Consider the following 24,462-nt stretch of genomic DNA (forward strand, 5'->3'; position numbering starts at 1 on the left):
CTCATGCGTTTCTCTAACACTCCCTATGATAGCGGCTGCAGCGCTGTTCGAAATATCTATTATATAGGAAACCGTGGGTTGTTTTAGATGCATCAAAATGATTAGAGATGAGCGAGCATACTCGTTAAGGCGATTTACTCGAGAGAGCATCGCCTTTTTCGAATACCTGCTGGCTCGTCCCTGAAGATTCGGGGGGGGGGGGGGGGGGGGTGGAAGGGGGCTGCGGGGGGCGGCGTGGGGTGGAGAGTGAGAGAGATCTCTCTCTCTCCCTCCAGATCCCCTCCGCAACCCCCGAATCTTCAGGGACGAGCCAGCAGGTATTCGAAAAAGGCGATGCTCTCTCTCGAGTAAATCGCCTTAACGAGTATGCTCACTCATCTCTAAAAACGATGCTTGTGTGAAAGAGGCCTTAGGCCGGCTGCACACGGGCAAATTTGCATTGTGGAGTCCGGAGCGGGCGTCCGGCTCCGGATTCCGCAGTAAATACTGCCCATAGACATGCTATTGAAAATCGCTCTTCCATGTCCATGAGCGGAAATCAATTGCGATTTTCCGCTCGCTGAGGCAAAATCGCAGCATGTTCTATTTCAGCACGTATGGCTTCCTTGTAGTCAACAGAAGCCGTCCGATTGCGGACGGGCTGCGGGATCTGAGTCATCCCCTGGCGACGGCGCGGCATCATCTGTACTGTGCATGTGCGCTGGCGTGATGGCCGGCACATCCGCAGCACAAAGGGAGGGAAATTCAGACAGGTACGCAGGGGTCACCGGTCGGATTCCGCTGCGGGATCTGACCCGCTGTACGCATTCGATGTGTGGACTTCTATACTAGTACATTCCGGTACGTGTGTAAGCCCCACGCCGTCAGCCATCGCCTACAGTCTCCGGTAGACGGATGGTGAAGCTTTGTCTCTTGCAGTGGCAGTGCATTAGTCATGAGTGGAGCAGCCCCCTCCACAGTGAGTGCCGGGGCCGCAGGGACACCGGATAACGTGTGAGGAGCAGCCTGGGACACCCGAGCCGCAGCCTGGCACCAGACGGCTGCTATCCACCTCATGCAGCATCACTGCAGTGTGCGGAGGGACCAGCCACTAGTGGGGGAGGGCACGGCCGGGTGTGTCCGGCAGGCAGGCAGCATGAAGTTCCCGGGCTCCGTGCTGGTGTCCGTCGTCCTGTTTGTGGCCGAGACGGTGACCGCAGTGTACATAAGCAGCACGTACAGCTCGGCCGGGGACCGGACCTGGCACAGCCTCACCCTGCTCTTCTGCCTGCTGCCCTGTGTGCTGGTGCAGCTCAGCCTCATCTTCATCCACAGGGACCTCAGCAAGGACCGGCCGCTGGTGCTGCTGCTGCACCTCCTGCAGCTGGGACCCCTGGTCAGGTGAGGATGGGTGAGGGGGGCTTGTGGCTTGGCACATAACACAGGTGGCCGTGCCCACCCTGCACCTGTCATGGCAGCACCACCACCCTGTAATGGGGGCTGCAGTAACCCCATGTATCTCCAGTGATGCTATGTCACCAATGGGGCTTACAGGTAAGGCCTCTATCACACGGGCGGCAGCGAGAAAATCGCCGCAAAATCCAGTTTTTTTCCTGTGATTTTTTTATCGGCCGCTTGCAATAAAATCGTGCGTTAGATTTTTTAGCGCTAAAGTCAATATGAGAAAACGCAACGCAAGTTCATGCCATGCGATAAACAAGGGGGCTTCATAGGGTAACATGGGCTACAAAAAATCGCGTCAAGATGGAGCATGCCGCGATTTTTTTGTCTTCAAGATAGCATCAGAGAAAACATGGCTAATGTGAAGGAACCCATGGGAAACCATGGGCTTCACATACATGTGATTTCTTGCACTGTCGCATTGCGGCAAAATCGCGTAATTTTGTCACCCGTGTGAAAGCGGCCTATGCCTGTGTTGCATGTCCATATTTGCACACAGAAAAAAATTTGTAAGCGCAATACGCAGAGATTAAAACCCATTGATTTCAGTGAGTTCGTTCATATGCATGTATTCTGCGTGCGCAATTCGGTTGCGCCAAAAAACATGTAGCATGCTCTATTGTCCCGCGCTTTTGTGCAGGGAAAGAATCCATCTGGAACTCATTAAACTAATTGGCCATTTCAATGGTTGGAAGCTTCAGTGCGCATTTTTTTGCTCATGACATGTGTGCGCAAAAGGTGCTGCAAAAAATGTTGAGCCTGCAAATACAAAAATGTCCACTCAGCAAAAATGCAGTGAAATCCGCATACGCTCGTGTGACACCGGCATTTACACCCCATCGAGGGTTGTGTTTCTGCATGCACCTCTTATTGTACTTTTTGCGCGTGCACAAAAAACACCCAACCACGGTCCCAGCCAATGAAATGGCCAGTTAGTGTAATGAACACCGTATGTTCTCTCTGCCTGCACAAATGTGAAGGAAAATAGAACATGATGCATATTTTTTGCGTGACCAAAATGGGTGCGCCAAATACTCGCATGTGAACAAACCCATTAAAATCAATGGGCTCTATTTTCTGCGTCTTGTGCGCTCAAATACGCTCGTGGGCATCAGAAAAATCGTAGGATGACTTATTTTTTGGGCACCCATTATCCTCGCCCATTACTTTGTAGGGGAGCAAAAAAAAAAAAATAGCCAGAGTGATGCGATTTTAAAAAATCACAACAACATGTGATTTTTCACTGTATGAAAAACACGTACAAATGGCGTCTGCAGCGATGGAACGTGTTTTACTTGCAAAACACATTGTAATCGCAGGGACAATCACGGGTTTACAAGTGCGATATCAGTTCGAGAAACTCGCTCGTCCGTGTAAATGCGGCCTCTTCTCAGTCGCCTGGCTCCATCTTTGGAACCAAACAACAGGGAAGAGGGATTTGTATAACGTTCATTCCGCAGTCATTCCATGTATTTACACGTAACTCCCCGTGGCCCCCCTTCTGCCCTCCGGCCCTTACATAGCCCCCTTTTTAACCCATGAAATCAGATTGCGTTAATAAACTTACCACAAACCATCTAACTGTAAGGGAGACCCCAACATGCATATTAGTCCGTCATGGGCACTGTCCAATGATGTAGTGCTAATATTTAAATTAGAAGCATTCATGTATGCACATATAGATGGAACAATGTATCCACTGCACAGTGAACCATAAGGCCACTCACTCACACACACACACCGCTTTTTACCGTCCCGAGTGTCGCACTAACCGCGGTACAACGCTCCTATTGATTTTAATGGGTCTTCTCAGACCTGCGCTCGAACGCAGTGTTTGTAACACTGCAATTTTCTTGCGCTGTCTGTTCTAATTTTTAGCGTTTTCACGTCTTTTAACGCACCCCATCACCCAGCTAGCTGGACCGTGCAAGGAGTGCTCAGCGGGATATCGCTGATACTGATGTTTCAGCTCGTATCCCGCTGGGAGGACATAGCAGGAGTATGCAGAAGACAGTGCTCCTGCTATCTTCTGTATACCCCGCTCAGAGCGCTCAGCTGTTTATCAGCTGAGTGCTCTGTGAACACAGCAGGAGTATGCAGAAGACAGCGCTCCAGCTGTGTTCTGCATACCCCACTCAGAGTGCTCAGTTATATACCAGCTGAGTGTTCCGAGAATACAGCAGGAGTATGCAGAAGACAACTTTCCAGCTGTCTTCTGTTTACCCCGCTCGGAGCGCTCAGCTGTATACCAGTTGAGAGCTCTGAGAAGACAGCAGGAGTATGCAGAAGACAGCTCTCTAGCTGTCTTTTGTATACCCCGCTCGGAGTGCTCAGCGGGAAAGCAGCTGAGCGCTCCGAGAACACAGCAGTTCTTGGAGCGCGTAAATGCACACAACGATTATCGCTCAAAAGATTGCCTTTGAGCGAATTTTGAGCAATAATCATTGTGTCTGAATGGGCCTTACCAGTGCAAACAGTTGGGAGGTATGTTTACACGAAGGTGAATTCTTGAATCACTGAGCTCTGTTATTGGCTGCAGCATGTGCGGCTTCATGTAAACCGAGCGGGACTGCAGCCTGTAAATGAACACAAAAGAGTCTGGGCAGAGTCCGGGGGACACAGCAGGGCAGGGAGAGGGGGGTATATATCTATATAATAGAATTATAGGGAAACACAGAATTTTACTGAAATTTTACTCGGACCACCTCTTTAAGGTCCAGCCTATTATTGGCCTTCGGAACTGAGTGATTTTTATTTACTGCTTTTTCATTGTCAATTGAGTTTTTAACTTTCTGGGGATGTAAGGCTACATGCACACGAGCGCTAAACTCGTGCAAATATGAGCTTCATGCTTTTGAACGTAGTCACACACATAAACAATGTTTTCTCTCACAGCAATGCTGCGAGGTAAAAAATCTGGGCTTTCAATTCCCAGTCATTGTTACAAGGCTTGTATAAAGAGTCTAACATTGACTTGCAGGAATACTGCCTTCCAATAGGTGGCGCCGCAGAGGTATTGTTCCATCTCCCTAAAGATCAATGCAAACGGACAGATTTTTGCTGCGGAAATCGCGGCCAGATACCCACCTCGAATTCCGCAGCAATGTCCGTCCATAGCATGCAATGTAAAATGATTCCGCAGCAATGTCCGTCCATAGCATGCAATGTAAAATGATTATTTCACGCGCACGAGCAGAAATCACTTGCGATTTCCGCTCGCGCAGGAAGAATGGCAGTATGCTCTATTTTTGTGCGAGACTTGCACGGATAGCTTCCATTGTAGTCAATGAAAGCCGTCCATCCCTCAGCAATTCCGAAATGTAAATTTAAAAAACGCAGCAGATCCGCATCATCACTGGCGCGTCATTCTCTGCACTGCGCACGTGCGGCGACGCAGTAGCCGACAAATCAGTGCATCCGAGACAAGTATGCAGGGGTCACTGGCCAGCAAAAGGATGAGTTTCGCTACGATATCTCACAGTCGAAATTCTACTCGCCCGTGGACATGAGGCTGCGGTAGAGAAATGAAGATATCCTCTGCTGCATCTGTCACAGATGTGGCAGATGTAGCAGCAGGGAATTTTTTTTACTAGCGGAGATGAAGGAAAGATCTGCCGCATGCGGCAGATGTGTTCATTCCCCCGGGGACACGGCAGCGGCAGAGGGTAAGTTTATTTTTTATTTCTTTTTTTACATTAAAATTTTTCTTTTTCAGGGAAGGGCTTATATGTAAAACCCTTCCCTGAAAAACAATGCAGGGGTGCCGGCAGAGCATTGTTTTCAATGGGTGAAGCCACCCTAAATGAGAACTGAATGATCGGTGTTTAAACTGATATATTGTCATTCATCATTTAATCATTGGCCATGTTTACACTGAACAATTATTGTTCAAATTCGAAGGATCTAGCAATTTTTGAACAACAGTTGTTCCATGTAAGAGCAGATTAAGTGAATATAGAGGGCTGCACAACAGTGCTGGGGAATGGTGAAGGTGATCAGAACAGACAGCAGAGAAAGCTACTATTACAGAGGGCTGTAATTTACTCTGGGTGTTTTTTCTGCTCTTATCAGCAGTGACGGGGAACGATCAGCAGCAGAGGTGTAACGTGAAGCTCCTGGCTGGTCCCAATGCAAAACCTGTAACAGGGCCCCCAACTATGATTCTTTATTCATAGTACTGGGTTCCCTATATAGAGAAGAGAGGCCTTATGGGTCCCCTAAGGCTCCTGGGCCTGGGTGCAACCGCATCCCCTATAGTTACGCCATTGACCAGCAGATACTCTGAGAGAGGAAGAGAGACAGCTGTGTAGTACTGAATGAGTGTGGTTATGCTACACAGCCTCTGGAAAAGAGAAAGAGGATATGGAGATGAGCTGAGCCCGAAACTTGAATGTAGGAGAGCTTGTACATCAAGTATGAGGCTTTCTAAATACATGAGAAGGAAAACTCAATAAAAAAAAACCAGATAAGTGCATCATTTTTTCAGCAGTACAAAGTTTTCCATAGTCTTAAATTTCTATAAATTTCTGGGGGGAGGAAAATAGAAACAATAAATTCAAACATTGCTTTTTTGTCATATTTTCTGACATTGTAATACTAAACATATGCTGATATAAAATATTTTGTAAATTGAAAGGGGTTATCCAGGCTTTAAAAATCGAGGATAGGGCTCATTGACTTCACTACATGTTAGTACCATTGGGGCAATTCTATAGCACTATATAGATTTATCAGCTACTATTTTTTTTACAGGAAAATAATTTTCAATAAAGACAAGAGTTTATTTGACTTTTCTTGTTTAATTAAACTTTATTTAAAATGATTTAAGTTCTATTAGGTAACTTGAAGCCATGAGCACTTGATCCCATCAGATTAATCTGTCACCGAATGCAATCAATCACCATTGTACAAAGGAAATAACCAGCAGGGAATTGATAATATTGTTTATGTGACATTTTATTTCAAAGCCAGCGAATGGCGACATGTATGAGAAGGTTCAAGAGCATTGCATGACATATCTGTAAGCCTCTGTTCAAACAGTTGTCGTGTTTCCTTCAAGGCTTGTCCTGCTATAGAATGTACCGCTGCACTACTGGCCTCCACATACAAACCGTTGAATAGACTGCCATGTGTTTCAAGCAGGACATGTCAAGTTTACTAGTGCGATATCGGGCCGTGATTTACAGCCCACTATCGCATTCGCCACTGTGAAGTTAGCCTAAGGGCGCTTTCACGTGACAGTTTTTATGTTTTTTGTGAGCCAAAAATACAGAAATCATGCAAATCGATCCATTATACTTTCTCTCCACTCCTGGTTTTGGCTCACAAAAAACATAAAAACTGTTGTATGAAAGCGCCCTTAGGCTGCATTCAGACGACCGTATATCAGCTCGGTTTTCACGCCGAGCCGATATACGTTGGCTCTCTCTGCAGGGGGGGGGGGGATGGGAAAGCCAGGAGCAGGAACTGAGCTCCCGTCCCCTCTCTGCCTCCTCTCCACCCCTCTGCACTATTTGCAATGAGGAGAGGCGGGACGGGGGCGGGGCTAATTCGCGACACTTAGCCCCACCCACCCCGCCTCCTTTCAGTGCAAATAGTGCAGAGGGGCGGAGAGGGGGTGGAGAGGAGGCAGAGAGGGGGCGGGAGCTCAGTTCCTGCTCCTGCCTCTTTTAGGCCCCCCCCCCCTGCAGAGAGAGCCGACGTATATCGGCTCGGCGTGAAAACCGAGCCGATATACGTTCGTGGGAATGCACCCTTAGGCCAGTACTTATGTCTGATGAGCTATAACAGGTGAGATCAGTATTAGCTCCAATAACAAACTTTTAACCTATTACATGTCGCAGTCAATGCAGCAGCTGCATTTAAGATTCTGACAGAGGGAGGGGACGCAATGTGATTGTGGGGTGCCGATGGGTTACTATGGCACCAGAGCCTTGATATTGGCCTGTGGATCTGCCATCTACAGTGGCCTATTAGACTCTGCTAGAGGATCTAATAGGACATTCTAATACATTGCAATACTGAAGTATTGCAATGTGACCTATGATTGGTCACAGCGCTCAGCCAATCAAAGGCAGCACTCAGCCATTCATTGAATTCAATAAAATTTCTTTCTACATCAAGGGATGATTTTTAGGGAAGGGCTTTTATTTAACCCCCTAATGACATGGCCTATTTTGGGCTTAAGAACGCACCGATTTTTGGGGGATTTTCTTCTCCATTTTTCAAAAGTCATAACTTTTTTATTTCTCTGTCGACGCGGCCGTATAAGGGCTTGTTTTTTGCGTGGCGAACTGTCGTTTTCATCAGTGCCACTTTTGGGTACATTTGACTATATTGTAAAACTTTTTTTTTTATGATAGCAGGGAGAGAAAACGCATCAATTCTGCCATAGGTTATTTTTTTTTTTTGCAGCGTTAATCATCCAGCATAAATGACACAATCCATTTTTTCTGCGGGTCGATACGGTTACAGCGATACCAAAATTCTTACAATTTTTTAGGTTTTTCCACTTTTCTGCAATAAATACCTTTTTTTAGGAAATCTCTGCATTCAAAGTCCTGTAACTTTTTTATTTTTTTATGTACGGAGCTCTATGAGGGCTTATTTTTTGCGAGGCGAGCTGTAGTTTTTCTTGGTACCATTTTGGGGTACATACAGTTTTTTTGATCACTTTTATTGCGTTTTTAAGGAGGCAATTTGCCTCAGTTTTTTTAGCGTTTTCTTTAACGCTTTTTTCCGTGCACAGTCAAAAGCATGTGCAACTTATTGTGTGCGTCATTATGGATGCAACAATACCAAATATGTGGGGTTTCAGGTTTTTTTTAACCTTTTTTTATGGTTATATGAGAAAAAGCATAAAAAAGTTTTTTTTACATTTTTTTTACATTTTACTTTTTTATTCATTTTTTTAAATCTTTTTTTTTTTTTTACACAATTTGAGTCCCTCTGAGGGCTTGCAGCACAGCACTGATGATCGCTGTGATAAGGCATGGCAGGGCTACTGCCCTGCCATGCCTTATCACTTATACAGCAATCATAGGCTATGGCACTACAGGACGCCAGTGTCTGGCGTCCTGTTGCCATGGCAACAGACGGGCTCTCTGCGATCATATCGCGAGAGCCCGTCAACTTCACAGAGGGAGCGCACTCCCTCTGTGAACCCTTCCCATGCCGCGATCTACATAAATCGTTGCAACAGCGAGGGGAGCATCTCTGATGACTGACAGCCGGCTCCCGCTGCGGGATAGCGCAAGATCATAAGTGATCTCGCGCTATCCCCAGGACGTAAGTTTACGCCCTGTTGGGGGAAGTACCCCGCTGCCAGGACGTAAACCTACGCCCTGGAGCGGGTAAGGGTTAAAGCCCTTCCCCGAAAATCACTGCGGGGGTTGCCTGCATTCTATTGCTTTCAATGGGACCAGCAGCAGCACTGGCCCATTGAATGCAATAGGCATGGAGCTATGATCCTGCGCATTTTGCTGATGCGTGGAGCGCTTTTATTTTTTGCGCACATAGGTACTTAAGAAAATCGCTCGCCTGACTGAGCCCTTAGTTTGTAAAAAAAATTCTAATAAAAAAAATCGCAAAAATGGTATTGCTGCATTCATAACTACCCATTATAAAAAATTTTGCACAATATTTAACCCGTATAGTGAGCGCTGTGAAAAAAAATATAGAAATGTAGCCTGGTGGAGGCTGATGGCTGTACAGAAGTGCGCTGAGCCATCCTTTATCCCACATGTGTCAAACACAAGGCCCGCGGGCCGAATCCGGCCCGCTGCCTTGTGTTATGTGGCCCGCGGCGTGCCGACGGCCGCTCACCACTGTAGTGATTACCAGCTGGGGTGCCGCAGCTCCCCGCTGGTAATCACACTGACAGCGCTGATCCCTTCTCCCCTGAGTCCCCTGCTCTTCAGTTCCGCAGGAGAGGACTCAGGGAGGAAGCGTGCCGTGCTGCTCACTGATGTCAGTGCACACCCGGACGCATATGAACTTTTCCCACAAGACTTCTGCACTTGTCAGCAATTCCAGCAATCTGATTGGGGAATCAGCCAACCCAGAGAACCAAACAACCAATCAGGTTGCTGGAATTGCTCAATAGTGCAGAAGTCTTGTGGGAAAAGTTCATATGCCACCCGGGCTCAGCACGATCCGAGGAGGAACGGTGCTGACAGCAAGGAGGAGGTAAGCATATGGCTGGGGAAGGGGGAAGTTAATATTGCTGCTGGGGGGTGAGGGTTAATATTGTTGTTGCTGGGAGAAGGTTAATAATGCTGATTGCTGCCGGGGCTGAGGGAGTTAATATTGCTGGTGTGTTGGGGGGGGAGTGGTTTAAATTGTTGCTGGCAGGGGGTTAATATTGCTGCGGGGGTCGGGTGGGGTGGTAATATTGCTGGTGGGGGTTAATATTGCTGCTGGGAGGGGGTTAATATTGTTGCTGGCAGGGGGTTCATATTGCTGCCGGGTTGGGAAGGGGAGGAGGGGGGGGGGGGTGTTAATATTGCTGCTGGGTGGGTGGGGGTTAATACTGTTGCTGGGAGGGGGTTAATATTGGTGTAGGGGGGAGGGGTTAATATTGCTGGTGGGGGTTAATGTTGCTGTGTGGGGGGGTTAATATTGTTGCTGGGAGTGGGTAATATTACTGTAGGGGTCGCTATTACTACTGGGGCCACTGTGGGGATCGCTATTACTAACTGGTCTACTGTGGGGGTCAATATTTTTACTAGAGCAACTATGAGAGTCACTATTATTACTGCGACCACTATAGGGGTCACTATTTTTACTGAGGCCACTATCAGAGTCACTATTACTACTGCGACCACTATGGGGGTCACTATTAGGGCTCGTTCACACGGGCGTAATTGCATTTCGGTCGCACAAATACGCTACGTATTTGCGCAATCGAAAATCGCTTATGCCTGCGTATTTGGGCACGCAGAAAAGAACGCAGATGGGCCCCTGAGATGGTGCGCAAATATGCAGTGAATACATAGGCTTCCTGCGCATTCACCACATATTTGCGCGGCCCATTCACTTCAATCGCCTATTGGGGTGCGTAGTTTGAAACAATATAGGTCATGCTGTGTGAGAATATACATCATGTGAATGAAATCATTGAAATCAATGGCTTCTGTTCTCTGCATATTATGTACGCAAATACGCTGGTGTGAACGAGCCCTTACTGTACTGTCTTACAATCGGCCCTTTGAAGTTCACCAAAAACCTGATGTGGCCCCCGGTGAAAATGAGTTTGACACCCCTGCTTTATCCCTTGATAAAACTTATTATAACAAATATTCTTCCTTTTTTGTATTTTCTTTACATTTATCTTATATCGCCCATTTTCTAATGCTGTTGATTGCAGATGTCATTTCCCCTTCCTTTTTTTCTTTCTGTAACCCTTCCCCTGTTTTTACAAAATGTGTAAGTAAAGAATATAAGAAAAAGTGTCAAAAATTGCTAATTTTGTAGATTTCACCTCACAAAAAAAAGAATTAGGGCTCCTTCCCACAGACAGATTTCCGTCGCGTAATACGCGGCGAAAATCCGCTGCGTTGCCCGCAGCCATTAAGTTCTATTGAACCTAATAGCTCAGGGCTCACGGTGCGGAATTCCACCGCGGAATTCTGCCTCGTGAATCCTCCCTTCCTCACCCGCGGCATGCTCTATTTGCCGCGGGTGTAAGCGCAGACGGCTTCCATTGCAGTCAATGGAAGCCATCTGTCACGCTATCTTCCGCTGTAGCATAGCGGAAGATAGCGTGAAACCGCTTCCCCGCCCACCGCCAGCCGCGGCATGTGACGCGGCCGGCGCGTCACATGACGCTGCGGCGCGTCACACGCTCTATTGCGCATGTGCGCCGAAGCGTCATGCGGGACAGAAGACGCCGGATCCGGAGGTAAGTATTGGGGTCTCTGGGGGGCGCCGTGACAGGCTCCGCCGCGGAATTCCGCAGCGGAGCCCGTCACGGCCGTGGGAAGCCGGCCTTATACGGTGATCAAAAAGTCATGACTTACTAAATGATACCATTAACCCCTTAAGGACATGGCCTATTTTGGCTATGAGAACGGAACGATTCTTGGGTATTTTCATCTCCACTTTTCAAAAGCCATAAATTTTTAAATTTTCTGTCGACATGGTGTGGCAAACTGATGTTTTTTTTTTTTTGCGCAGCTATTCATCTGCTAAAGAAATCGCTTGTCTGACCGAGGTTTGAGGGCTTCATTTTTTTTTTGATGAGCTGTAGTGCCTTATCGTCGCAATAGCCATCATAGGCAACGACAAGCCGGGCCGCCAGTAACAGTCGGCTCCCGCTGCGGTTGGCGTGGGCTCAGCTTCTCATCCTGCGCCATCCACATTACTTACGTTTATGTCCTGTTGCTTTAAGCACCCCACAGCCAGGACGTAAACTTACATCCTCTGGCGTTAGGGGGTTAAAAGGTACAGCTTGTCCTGAAAATAAAGCCCTCACATCTGTACTGTTGACAGAAAAAAAATACAATGATATAAAAAATACGGCCTTATTTTAAAAAGTATGTAAAAGAAGCATAACATAAAAAAATGAATAAATTTAGTACAGATGTAATCATACTGATTCAGAGGATGTTATTTATTCTGCACTACTTTTTTTCTCAATCTCTCTTAGAAAAAAATGGATTAAACTAGTACAATGCATTATATGTACCCCAAAATGATATAATTAAAATATCTAACTTGTCCTGTAAAAAACAAGGATGTTTGGTTGGTCATTAGGATCTAAAATGGTTAAAACGTATGGAGAAAAGCACCAGAAAAAAAATCACAATACCTAGAGCATGCTGCATTATCGAAAGAAAATGCCACAGATGGCTAAAATGGCATAAACCATAACACTTTGGCCAACTGGGTCGGATCCCGCTGCGAGAAGTCTCTCAGCGGGATGCGAGCCGTACCCCTGCAGTGATTCGCGGCTCACCTGCTCCCGGCGTCTCGCTCCACTCTGCTATGTGACAGCTGCTGTCTAGCCAAAGCAGAGGCCGCGCATCACCAGTGAAATTAATAGGACACGCCACTATTTGTTTACCGTGCGAGTTTTCATGCGGGCACATTGCAGCTGTCTGCATAGGATTGCATTATCTAATGCAATCCTATGGCAGCGTGCACGGTCGGAAATTCTGCAGGAAATCCCACCGCTGAATTTCCGCCTATGTGCATTCAGCCTTTATAGGTAGTGCATTCTCTATTTTACTATCGACTTTACAGTAACCTGTGGCCACAGTGTTTGACCAGAACCAAAATCACAGTTAAAAACACCATTAAAATTAGGCAAAAATGATTGCAAAACAGTGTGTGAATCCAGTCTTGCATGAACAAGCACTAGTTACTTTGGTATTCCAAGGAATAACATTCAGGCCACGATCATATAGATTCTCTGGACACTCCGTTCATATGCTGTGAGACACTGCACATTACGTGTCCCATTCTCTTGTGAGAATTGCAAGAAAATAGAGCATGCAGCCATTTTTTAAACTTGTACCATCCGTCCAAGTGAAAAATCACTCATATGAATGAACCATTTCAGATAAATGGGTTAATTTTCTGTGTGAGTTCTGTTCGGGTCGGACCTGGACAGAAGTCGCTCGAGATTATTAACCGCATGAGTTCAGGGAAACATCGCTTGTCTGTATGACTCCGTTCAAAAGGATGGGGTTCATATTCGTCCGATTTGCGCAATTTTCTCGGCCATGTGAAACCGGCCTTACACAATTAACTGAGTGATGGAGACACAACACTAACAGTGCTTCAAGACAACCTATCACTAGCCTCAAACAGCTCAAACCATGGGCAGCATGAAGTCCAGACAGGCACCCACATTACAAAGAGGCGGCGTTTCAAAAAGAAATACACTTTATAGCACAGCTGTAAACAAGTCACAGAAGCTGTTCAGACTGGTTAGATTAACAGGTTTTTCCCTATATACCAATAGAAGGGGACCTAACTAGTCGAACCAGTCAAGGAGAAATTGTTGGGTAGCTGCCCCCGTGACTCTTCTCCCCGTTGCCCACTACACATTAAAGTTGTTTTTTCTGAAACTTCGCAGCATTTCAGAATAAAGCATACCTTTGTGTAATGTGGGTACCAAGGTTTAGGCATGAAGTAACAGGAACTAGCAGTCATGGGAAACTAACATGCTACAGAAGAAGGAACAACCCACATAATGGGTATAGAGTAGGATACATGGCAGAGGAATTATAAAATAGTCAACAGGAGCGATTCACTTACTGACCACAAAAGGCAAATCTCCAGATCCTCTTCCCGGTAGCAAAAATTACAAAATCTCCCTGGGGTTTTGGCACAGCATCAGCTTCCTTGTCATATAGGATATACATAAAAGTCTCCGAAATTAATGGATCTTCTTCCAGTACATCTCAGGGGTGCTTGCTGAGTCAGGAGGCAACTTGTCCCTTGTAATACTGATCTGTACTTAGTGTAAATTGATTCCACTTTCTGGACTCAGCGTCAGCAACATTTAAAGAAATCTCCAGAAATAGAGATAAATGGCTGCCGCCCATACAGCCTGTGACAAAAATGCCCTAGAATGGGTTGAATGCAGCTCTAGAATGGGCAATGGGTGGGGGAAATTAATGTACCACCGTTCCATTAGCCTTAGACTGACAAGAACGAATGGTGTAGCATTAGACTCTGCCTCTTCCCCTCCGGTCAAGAGATGCGTTCAACCTGTCGTAGTTACGCTGTATGATGGGTTTCGCACTGGTTACACAGACAGCTGACATTTTTCAATTGACTACGTGATGAACTTCAGCAACGTTTGTTCTTGTACCCAGTAGCAAATCTGAACACACAAACCTGCGATGTAAAGTATGAGGGAAAGCAGCCTGAGACAATGTCAAGAGGTATAAGTCGGACTACCTAAGACTTCCTTTACAACTTAAGGTGCCCATGCACTTTACCGTAGATGAAAGTCAACCAAACTCTACTGGAACTGGCTGATTTTCTAATGTGTATGGGGGTCTGCTCAGCCTCCCTGACAGCGGATGAGGGGGTTAAGCCACTGCCAGTCAATTGATACACGTCCAAAAATCTTGTGCGAGTTTCGTGCATTACGAGAGGCACAAAACTTGCAAAAACATGAACCCCATTCTTTTGAATGGAGTCATATACATGAGCGATGTAGTGAGGGAAACAATTACAGCGCTACCTATCTTTTCGCATTCCTTGGAATGCATCGCCCATTATTTTCAATGGGAGTGTAAAACGCACACAAGTGTGATGCAAGGTTTGCCATTGAAAACAATGGGGAACACTTGCCAATCCTCTAGAGCACCTGCAAGCCACGTCAGAGGATTGCTACTTAACAGACGTGATGGGAGGCGTTTTTGCCAGAAAAACGCCTTGCATTGATGTGAAAACGCAAGTTGGCAAGCATGATATCAGGCCAAGTTTCTCTGCCCAATATAGCGCTCGGCCATGTGTAGGAAGCCTAAATCAGTTTATCAGTCTGTGTGTCACTATTACGTGCACCTATCACAGAACCAGTGTAGAGGGAAACAGAAGAACCTGCCTAGAAGGGAACACAGATGCTCCTGTCGGTTACAGTTATAATAGAGGAGATCACAGCTCAGCCTCATGACTGTATACGTATATTCTATATCCTATTTAGGCGAACATAGAGGGTAATTTCTGCCTGCTGTCCATCCAGCAGGCAGAAATGGTATAGCTTCTAGGTAATGCTGCGCTAATGCATCGTAGGATTGATGTGAAACTGAAAGTAAAAAATCTCAGTCTCAGGATGGTGCCTGATAAGTATCTAACAGAGGCTGCACTGCATAGAAGTGACTGCAATATACAGAAGAGACCTACATAGTGTGAAAGGCAATCAGGTGAGTGGTGCATGGATGGAAAAATGTGTTTTCAGAGAAGTGGCCCTTTAATATTTTCTTGCATTGCAGTAACTTTTTTCCTTGTGAACAGAAGTAAATATATAGGAGAAATGTATAAATTATAACAAGACAGATTGTATAATATGGATGGGCAAAAACCAGAATTGTTATATTCCCTGTGGCTTTCCTGTCAGCTCCTAAGCATAGTCGGCATAGGTGTAGTCTGCTGACAGATTTGTAGAACCATGAAATTGAATGTTCCAATTCCCTCCAAGCCTGTATCCTATTATCACAAGGCTCCCAATACATTACTAAACATACATTTTGAGTCGAACTACAATGTCATCTGCTGTCCGACTGTGAGGTAAGTTACTGCTCATTTAAGACATATAGCCACTTTCTTATCACCTTCACACCTTCTTTTACCTTTCTGCAAACCACAATGGGATGCATTCAGCACTTTCCTTCCAGTCATTGCTGTTGCTAAGCAATAAGCATACAACCTGTGACTTCTCTGTCTGCCGCACTTCTGATTAACGAGCTTAAAAGAAAACTGCGAGCTTTGAAATGCTAAATTTCAGACAAATAAAAAAGATGAAGAGACCGTATCATGGAAATGTTGGTTAGCTTGTAATTTAAAGGTACCTTTACACGGGATGATTATTGCCCAAATTATCACTGGAAACCGCAAATCCGGGTAATAATTGTCCTGTGTACAAGTGGCCACTGACAACGCTGAGCGACAAATTGCCTACTTGGCAAGCTGTGCAAACAGGCAGTTGTTTAACGATGAAGCACTGCCTGTTTACTGGGAATGGAGGTGGGCGGTTGGAAGAGATCTCCGGGCCGCCCCACTTCCATTTACAGAATAAGGAAAGACAACCATCAGTGAAAAAGTCTTGCACTCCTGGAATAAGTAACAGTGGTGCCAAAGATCAAGTTGGTAGAAGGGTAAAAAAGCGTCACTTACTGTGAAGGACGGGGGTATGAATGACAGAAGCCCCCTCCAGGACGTGTCGACTCCAAAAAGACAAAATGATGATCCAGTCTTTGCCACTAGGGATTAATTCATGAAGATCAAATCAATCCTCCATGCCCGGTGTGCTCCTTCACTGATGGTTGTCTTTCATTTTTCTGTTTGAGGGTGCTTTTCTCTTTAGAAAACGCTTCTGTGTCTCTGCAGCTTTCCCCTTCTTGAGGATGGGATTTGTTTGGTGTGTGACCGCTTGAAGAACTCTAAGACGCTCTCTATACATTTGTTGATCTTATTTCATACACAGAATGACTGTCAGTTGTCGGGCGATAGTCCATAGGATTACTGTTGGTTGCTTATGTATCCGACAGTTGTCTCATGTAAAGGTACCTTAGGGGCTCCTGTCCACGGGTGAATTTTTACTGCGCTCCCCGCTGCGATAATCCGGCTGCGGGGAACGCAGTGAACGGTTTCCATAGCATTGTTATGGAATCCGCAGCCCCCTTGTCCACGAGCGGAGAATCCTAGCGATTCTCAGCTCACGGACGGCAAATCGCAGCATGCTGCGAATTGCCGCGATTCTCCGCAGTGAGCCTATCTGTCAGATAGGATCACCGTGGAGATCCGTCAGCTGGCTCCTGCTCCCTGGCGGCGGCTCCTGTGGCGGAGATCCGCCGTGAGATATTGCAACGCCTGTGGACAGGCAGCCTTGCAAAGGACCTATCACTTAAAAATCCCCAAAATAAATGTTTTACTAATTGAGACTTCTTTATAAATAATTTTTAAAAATGCTCTGTACCAGTCTATAATTCACCTGACTCCCCCGGAGGAGTTGGGCACACACTTCTGGTGTTGGCCGTGTCTACCTGGTATCAGTCTTGGAATGCCAGATCTCACAAGGAATCATGCAAAAATGCCTTGCTTCTGTGAAATTCGGATCCTCATGTGCAATAGAGGATTGCAAGTGTTTCCCATTGAGTGTCATGTGTTGTCTTTAAGGTCCTATTAAACACAAAAATATAGGACATGCAGCAATTTTTTACCTCGCAGCATCACTCTGAAGGAAAAAATCGCTCATGTGTATGACTCGATTCATGGGTATGCTGTTCATATTCGCAAGGGTTTTGTGCGTGTCGCAACGCACAAAACACGCACGAGTTTCACACTTGTGGACTGCATAGACATACAGAACTTGACACTGTTCACACCATATATCCCCTACAGGGCTATCCACACCTAATGTCTGGCCACTTGCCAAACACTGGACACCAGTCACAAAGCAAGCTGCAACAGAGAAGTAACATGACTGCTCACCCTGGACACCAGACAGACACTGAATAGAAGCTGGGTTTATATGTGAGCAAAGACCCGGGGGATTGGCTAGCAGGAGATCACTACACCCAGCTATCACAATCATTCACCACCTGTGGGCTGTGCTGCTAGAAACCCTAGTACTACAGGTCCCAGCAGAAAAACGTAACACTTACCCTCTGAGAAAGAGTTAATAAATGTTAATCAATAAGTTATATGTACCCCAAAATGGTACCATTAAAAAAAACATCCCACAAAAAACCCTCATTGAACTGCATTAGAAAAATATAAATGTTATGACTTTCTGAATGTGGTGACGCCAAACAAAAAAATCCTCTGATCCTTAGAAGCTGGGCCAAAATATGCTTAGTCCTTAAAAGGAACCTGTCACCAGATATGAGCACCATGAACTAAGTTATGGTGCTCACAAGGCAGGTTCACTGGAATCCCGAAGTATGTCTTGTACTTGCCCAGCTCCTCGAACCAGTACTGTCACCGGCAAAAGAATGCTGTGCATGCATCCCCCCATAGTAATCAATGGTTTGCGCTTAGTTTATATCACTCATACATGGTGACAGATTCCCTTTAAGGGGTAATATCTCAGCCTTCCCTTTGTCCTCTATATTCCTAGGGTCTTCTTTCAGAGGGTCGATATTACCAAATTACTTTCAAAAATAGAAAGTAATTTCTGGCTTGGTTCCCTATTCCCAATCATTGTTTAGACTTGTTAGAAAGTCACAATGATTTGAAGGAATGCTGCCATCCAATACGTGACGCTGCAAAGGTATTTATTAGAAATGAGCGAGTATACTCGCTAAGGCTAACCAATCGAGCGAGTAGTGCCTTAGCCGAGTATCCTCCCGCTCGTCTCTAAAGATTTGGGGGGGGGGGGGAGAGGGGGGAGGAACGGAGGGGAGATCTCCCTCTCCCTTTCTCCCCCCCACTCCGCCCTGCTCACCGCCGCAACTCAACTGTCACCTGCATCGGCAGCCGAATCTTTACAGAGGAGCGGGAGGATACTCGGCTAAGGTACTACTCGCTGGAGTAGTTGGCCTTAGCGAGTATACTCGCTCATCTCTAGTATTTATCCATCTTCCTTATTTGACTATATTTTTCTAAGTAAGAGAAACCTAGTAATCTTGCAGATATGATACCTCTTAATAGCTAGCAAAAATACATGATGTTATGCCTGAAGAAGAACCCTAAGTAGGTTTGAAAGCTCACAATAACATCATGTATTTTTGTTAGCCATTAAAAGGTATCATATCTACAAGATTACTTGGTTTCTCTTGCTGAGAACAATTACATTTTTTTATGTAATCCCACACAGACTCAATGATGTTGAGATCAGGGCTCTGCGGGGGTCATATCACTTTCCGGACTCCTTGTTCTTCTTTACGCTGATGATAGTTCATAATGACATTGGCTGTAAGTTGGGAGTCATTCTATTTTTGAACAACAATTCTTACATTGCAGCATTTCTTCCACACCTACCTAAAACGTTTACACAGTAATGTCATTACTAATTTGTTTTTTTTTTCTTGTGGCTCACTTTGCTAGCTTGATTTCATTATCACATTTCCTGTTGACATCCTTGTAAGCCTGGAATGCTTTATTTCTGATCCATCAGACTTCAATGTTTCAAATGTTCTTTTACTGGATAGAAAATGTATCTCACTAAAATAAATGTTATTTTCTTGGTTATTGCGTAGGTGTATTGAGGTCTTCTATATCTATTGTAATGCCGGTAAAGTGGAAGAACCTTATGTTAGCATCACCAGAAAGAGACAGTTGCCCAAAGGAGGCTGTACAGATGAAGTGGAAAAGGAAGTGGGTCAAGCTGAAAGAAAACTCTTCACACACAGGTCTGCTTTCAGCCGGGCGTCAGTTATCCAGGCTTTCCTTGGATCGGCACCTCAACTGACCCTTCAGTTATACATATCTGTATTACAACGAAATGTTTCAGTATCAATGCGTAAGTAACCGGCTCATAGTGAGACCATCCCTTCTAAAATCAATGTTTGTGATCAGATTCAATCCACAATATTGTATCAACAGATTAGGAATAATCTGGAAGCTATGAACATTGCTTTCCTTTTGTGGAGCCTTTTACTCATATTGAGTTTGTTTCTGGCCAAAAGCAGCATTCATATGAATAGAACTGATTTAGGCTAACGTCACACGGACGAGTGCTATATCGGGACGTGAATCATGGCCTGATATCGCGCTCTCTAACATACGATTTCCTTATGGATGCGAGATGTTTTTATATCGAAACAGTCTTGCATCACTTTGGGGGAGTAGAGATCCTCCACCACGGCGGAGGATTGCAGAGTGTCTCCCAGTGTTTTCATTCGGGAGACCTCGAATCGCACTCGCGTGCACCGAGCATGCAGTGTGATGCTGCCATCCACCCTATTGAAAGTAGTGGGCGATGTGAGGGCACGCCCAAAGATAGGACGTACCGCAATTCTTTTCCTGCATTGCGGTGTGATTCGGGAAAAAAATTGCTCATGTGTATGACCCCATTCAAAAGAATGGGGTTCATATTCGTGTAAGATGTGTACATCTCGCCCGGGTGAAGGCGGCCTTATAGTTACACAAATTTTTATAAAATTCTGCTGTATGGGAATATACCCTTATGTCCTAGGCACACAGTAAAGCTACAACCCTAGACAACTCTCTACTCACATGCTGTCTGAGATTGTTAATTGGTATCTGTAATTATTCCTACTTAGTCAAGATTTATATATGTATAGAAAATCAAATAAAAGAAAACAGATGACAAAGAGTATTTTTGTAAGCCAAAGTCTATATTTAGTCAGCTGTCTGGCCACACATTTGTGTGGGCGAAGGGTAATCACAGCTTTCCTTCTTTTAGGCCTTATAATCTTCTGATTGTCCTAGTCATATGAATATGTGTCAAGTAAGTTACAGAAAATGGAGTGAGGAACATGATGGTGTTCAAACAATATGGTTTCTCTCACATGGACATCCAGGTGCACATTCATGGCTTACCTGGAGAAGAGATGGCACCAGGGTACACTGTGGAAAGAATGCAAGCCAACGGAGGCTGTGTGGTGCTCTGGATAATGTTCTGCTGGGAAACCTTAGGTCCTGACATTCATATATTCAAGTTACTTGGGGAACTAGAAGCACTGGATTCCATGCCATTTGGTACTTATTGCTGCTTTAGTGTTCTTCTGTTTAATGCCTCCTTTTTGCCCAATTGTCATTTATTGGCCCTCTAATGCCTTTTTGTTCATTCTTCTTGAGCATTAATGGGGCAATAAATTGCAAACGGGCATTAATCAGGCACTGAATCCTGTGTCCCTATTTTTCATTTATTGCTCTTTTTAGGTTGCTTCAGTGCCCAAGTGTCCCAATTTAATCAATGCCCACAGTCAGTGCTGCTTGTTGGGATTTGTACTTGCTAAAGCAATGCTTAGTTGGGCTGTACAAACTCTCTGCTGTGCTGCTGCCAGAGATTCGCTGAGGAAGAGCAGACCTTCTGCGTAGTTCCCCGCCCCATCATGCATCCTGACTTGCAATACATGCTGCCATGATGACATCATTGCACTGGTCAGTTGCAAGAAAGAAAGCTGTACGAAGGTGCAGAAGACCGCCTTCTCCCTCAGTGAATCCTTGGTGGCCATGGAGCAGCGAGCAGTGCATGTAGTAAGCTGCACTCAACCCACTATTGCGCCCCTTCAATCTGGCAACCGGCTCCTTCATAGCCAAGGCCGACCATGGCCACACATTATGTTCAGCTTCTTTTGGAAAGGGTGCTGCTCATCAATCTATCAATTTCCTTTGAAATCTATGGGAGATTTCACAAACACAAACATACCATAGTGAGTGGGCTAGCTACTTTATATATCCTGTTGCACATAGTAAAGGATAACCATGCATATTTGGCCAACTCTCTCCTATAAACATGATACACAGGATCCCTGTTCTATGCATACAGTATGTGTGGGTCTCATGAATTGAACTCCCACCAATCATCTACAATAATTATGTATAAGAGGAAAACCCCTTTAGAATAACACCACAAAACAATCAGAGCATTAACAAAGTTACTTTCTGCGGGCTGACACAAAGTACAGACTATACACAGACACGGTGGTATTGTGCTGGTATCTGCTACCCTGTCTTACTGTGTACTGTACTCATCTTATAGTACACAGATGGAAGAGGGGAGCTTAGAGAATCAGGAGAAGCAGCCTGACGTAACTTGGTACTAATGGGTTTTAACCCTTTGCAATCCAGTTTTGGATTCAGGGTTTCCTAGGGGGCTTTCTCTTTCTGCCGTTATACAATGGCGCCATCTGCTGGCTAGAGCAAGTACTGCAGTATGTGACATGCCAGAGAGGCCCCCTACAACAGAGCAGTCAGAAATCTACAGTAAGAATACCCTGCTGGATGTCTTCCGACATCGGAGCTGTACAGCCTTCAATCAGAATGTCTTCAGACGTCAGACAGTGGATTGGAAAGGGTTAACAATTAAAGTGGTTTTATCAACTGGGTAACTATCGATGCACAAGAGTCTTATGGAATAGAATAGTAAAATAACAGATGTTTTCAATATATTGTACTTAGTGATTCTCTACTATTCCTGTGCTGCAGCTGGCTACCACAATTGCATGATATGGTATTACATATACTTCCAAACACTAGATGATAAAGGAGACTGATGATGGAGTAAGGGCTGAGAATCAATAAGGTCAAAAAAGGACATTATTTTGCTATTTTATGAATATCTTAAACTAACTGCACAGTCTGCTTTATAAAACTCCCAAACTAAACACTTTATTTTCACCTTAATGACAAATCTTCTAATTGCAGGTATCTTCATGTGCATTTCTTTGCTGTCCATTGTGTATGGGGCAATGCGGTGCAACATCTTGGCCATTAAGATCAAGTATGACGACTATGATATAAGTGTTAGACCGGCTGCCTATCTGTGCATATTCCTGTGGAGGAGCTTTGAGATTGCCACTAGAGTCGTTGTACTGGTCCTCTTCAGCTCGGTGCTACAGATATGGACCCTGCCGGTAGTGCTAGCAAACTTCTTTGTGTTTTTCTTTTATCCATGGATTCTTTTTTGGCGTAGCAAATCTCCTTTTCCTGAAAACATAGAAAAGGCATTGTCAAGGGTTGGCACTACCATAGTTCTCTGTTTCCTCACCTTTCTTTATGCTGGCATCAACATATTTTGTTGGTCTGCTGTTCAACTCCAGCTAAATGACTCGGATTTAATCAACAAATCTCAAAACTGGTACCGCATGGCTGTATACTATATGGTAAGATTTATCGAAAATGCTGCCCTCTTACTGCTGTGGTATATGTACAGAACAGATGTCTACATGTACGTATGTGCACCCTTGCTCGTGCTGCAGCTGCTGATTGTTTACTGTATGGCTGTGCTGTTCATGCTTGTGTTCTACCAGTTTTTCCATCCTTGCAAGAAACTTTTCTCTTCGAGTATTTCACAAGGACTATTATCCTGCTTCAAATTCCTGTGCTACCTCTGCATACCATCCAAAGCTCCGAACAAAGGGGATAAATTCGGGGCCAAGTTATCAAATAGTTCTGACATCAGTGAACACATGAAAGCTGTGGATTCTCAGAACGGCAATACACATTCGGACGTATCTGCCAAAGCATAAGAGTGGACCTTCTTGCGATATACTTCTTATAATCTTGCCTTACTACCGCATATTGGACTATTGTATTTTATCTATCGGCTTCCAAGCATGTAACGTACTTTATGGAGTTAAGCTCATATAATAGGCATCATTTGGCTTTACGGGTGATACATAATATTATGATGAAAATATGCAAAACTAATAATTATGAACTAATAATAATAATGCTTCCGGAGTAAATAAGTGTTTAGAAATTATTTGTATATATTGATGAGTCTTGTCTGTGACTGATTTTCATTTGGTAATAAAATATTTGGTTCAAAGAGTCAAACAGCAACATGAAAAATGAGAATTTAACTTTTTTTGAGGGCTTATTCACATGTCCATATATTGGCCGGGTTTTCACGTCCGGCCGATATACAGTGTCCCTTTCTGCAGGGGGAGGAGGCGGGCCGGGAGCACTGCACTGAGCTCCCACCCCCTCTCCGCCCCTCGCCACTGTTTGCAATGGAGGGATGGGGCGGAGCTAAGTTCCACCTCCTCCCCCTGCAGAAAGGGACACTGTATATCGGCCAGGGCGTGAAAACCTGGCCGATATATAGGGACGTGTGAATAAGCCCTGATGAAGATATGACTTGTTTCTGTATGATAATTAGCTTCCGACATCAGAATGTGATGTTTATACAAATATTACTTGCAGGCATGTCAGATAAAAAAGCTTCTATGGTATTTATTATAAAAAGGTAGCTGATTTTTATATGTGTTGTCTTTGTTTTTCAGGAATAAATTATGATCCTTTATAATTTAATGTATGCTTTACTATCAACTTTACTTTAAAGTCCTAAACATTAGAATGACAGTACAATGCAAGTATTTTTTGAGCATTACACTGGGATGCATAGTCTTGTTAATGGGATTCTATGGGATGAATCAGCTAGTTTATGTGCTGTAAAGCTGCCTTCACACACAGCGTAAATGCAGGATTCTAAATCCGTGGCAGATCTGCAACAAAAACCGCGGCAGATTTTGCAACTGCGGTTTTGTGGCAAACTGCCTGCAGGTCTTCTGCTGCAGAATGCCTCCAGCGAATACGCCAAGTGTGAACGTGGCCTAAGGGCGCTCTCATACAAGTCGTTTTGATGCAACCTTTTAATACAGTTTGTGAAGTCCAAACAGAAGTGGATAGTAGAAAGGAGCGAATTAT

General features: G+C 44.9%; 1 protein-coding gene across 1 annotated transcript; it reads left to right on the top strand.

The window, feature by feature from the left end:
• The first annotated feature begins 1,090 nt into the window (after window positions 1-1,090).
• On the top strand, window positions 1,091-23,711 carry XK (X-linked Kx blood group antigen, Kell and VPS13A binding protein). Its single transcript, XM_066577313.1, has 3 exons — window positions 1,091-1,380; window positions 19,320-19,582; window positions 22,456-23,711. The coding sequence occupies exons 1-3, from the start codon at window positions 1,136-1,138 to the stop codon at window positions 23,277-23,279; spliced, it is 1,332 nt and encodes a 443-aa protein (XP_066433410.1). The 5' UTR covers window positions 1,091-1,135; the 3' UTR covers window positions 23,280-23,711.
• Window positions 23,712-24,462: the final 751 nt, after the last annotated feature.

Source organism: Eleutherodactylus coqui, chromosome 1, assembly GCF_035609145.1.
Source record: "Eleutherodactylus coqui strain aEleCoq1 chromosome 1, aEleCoq1.hap1, whole genome shotgun sequence".
Lineage (NCBI taxonomy): Eukaryota > Metazoa > Chordata > Amphibia > Anura > Eleutherodactylidae > Eleutherodactylus > Eleutherodactylus coqui.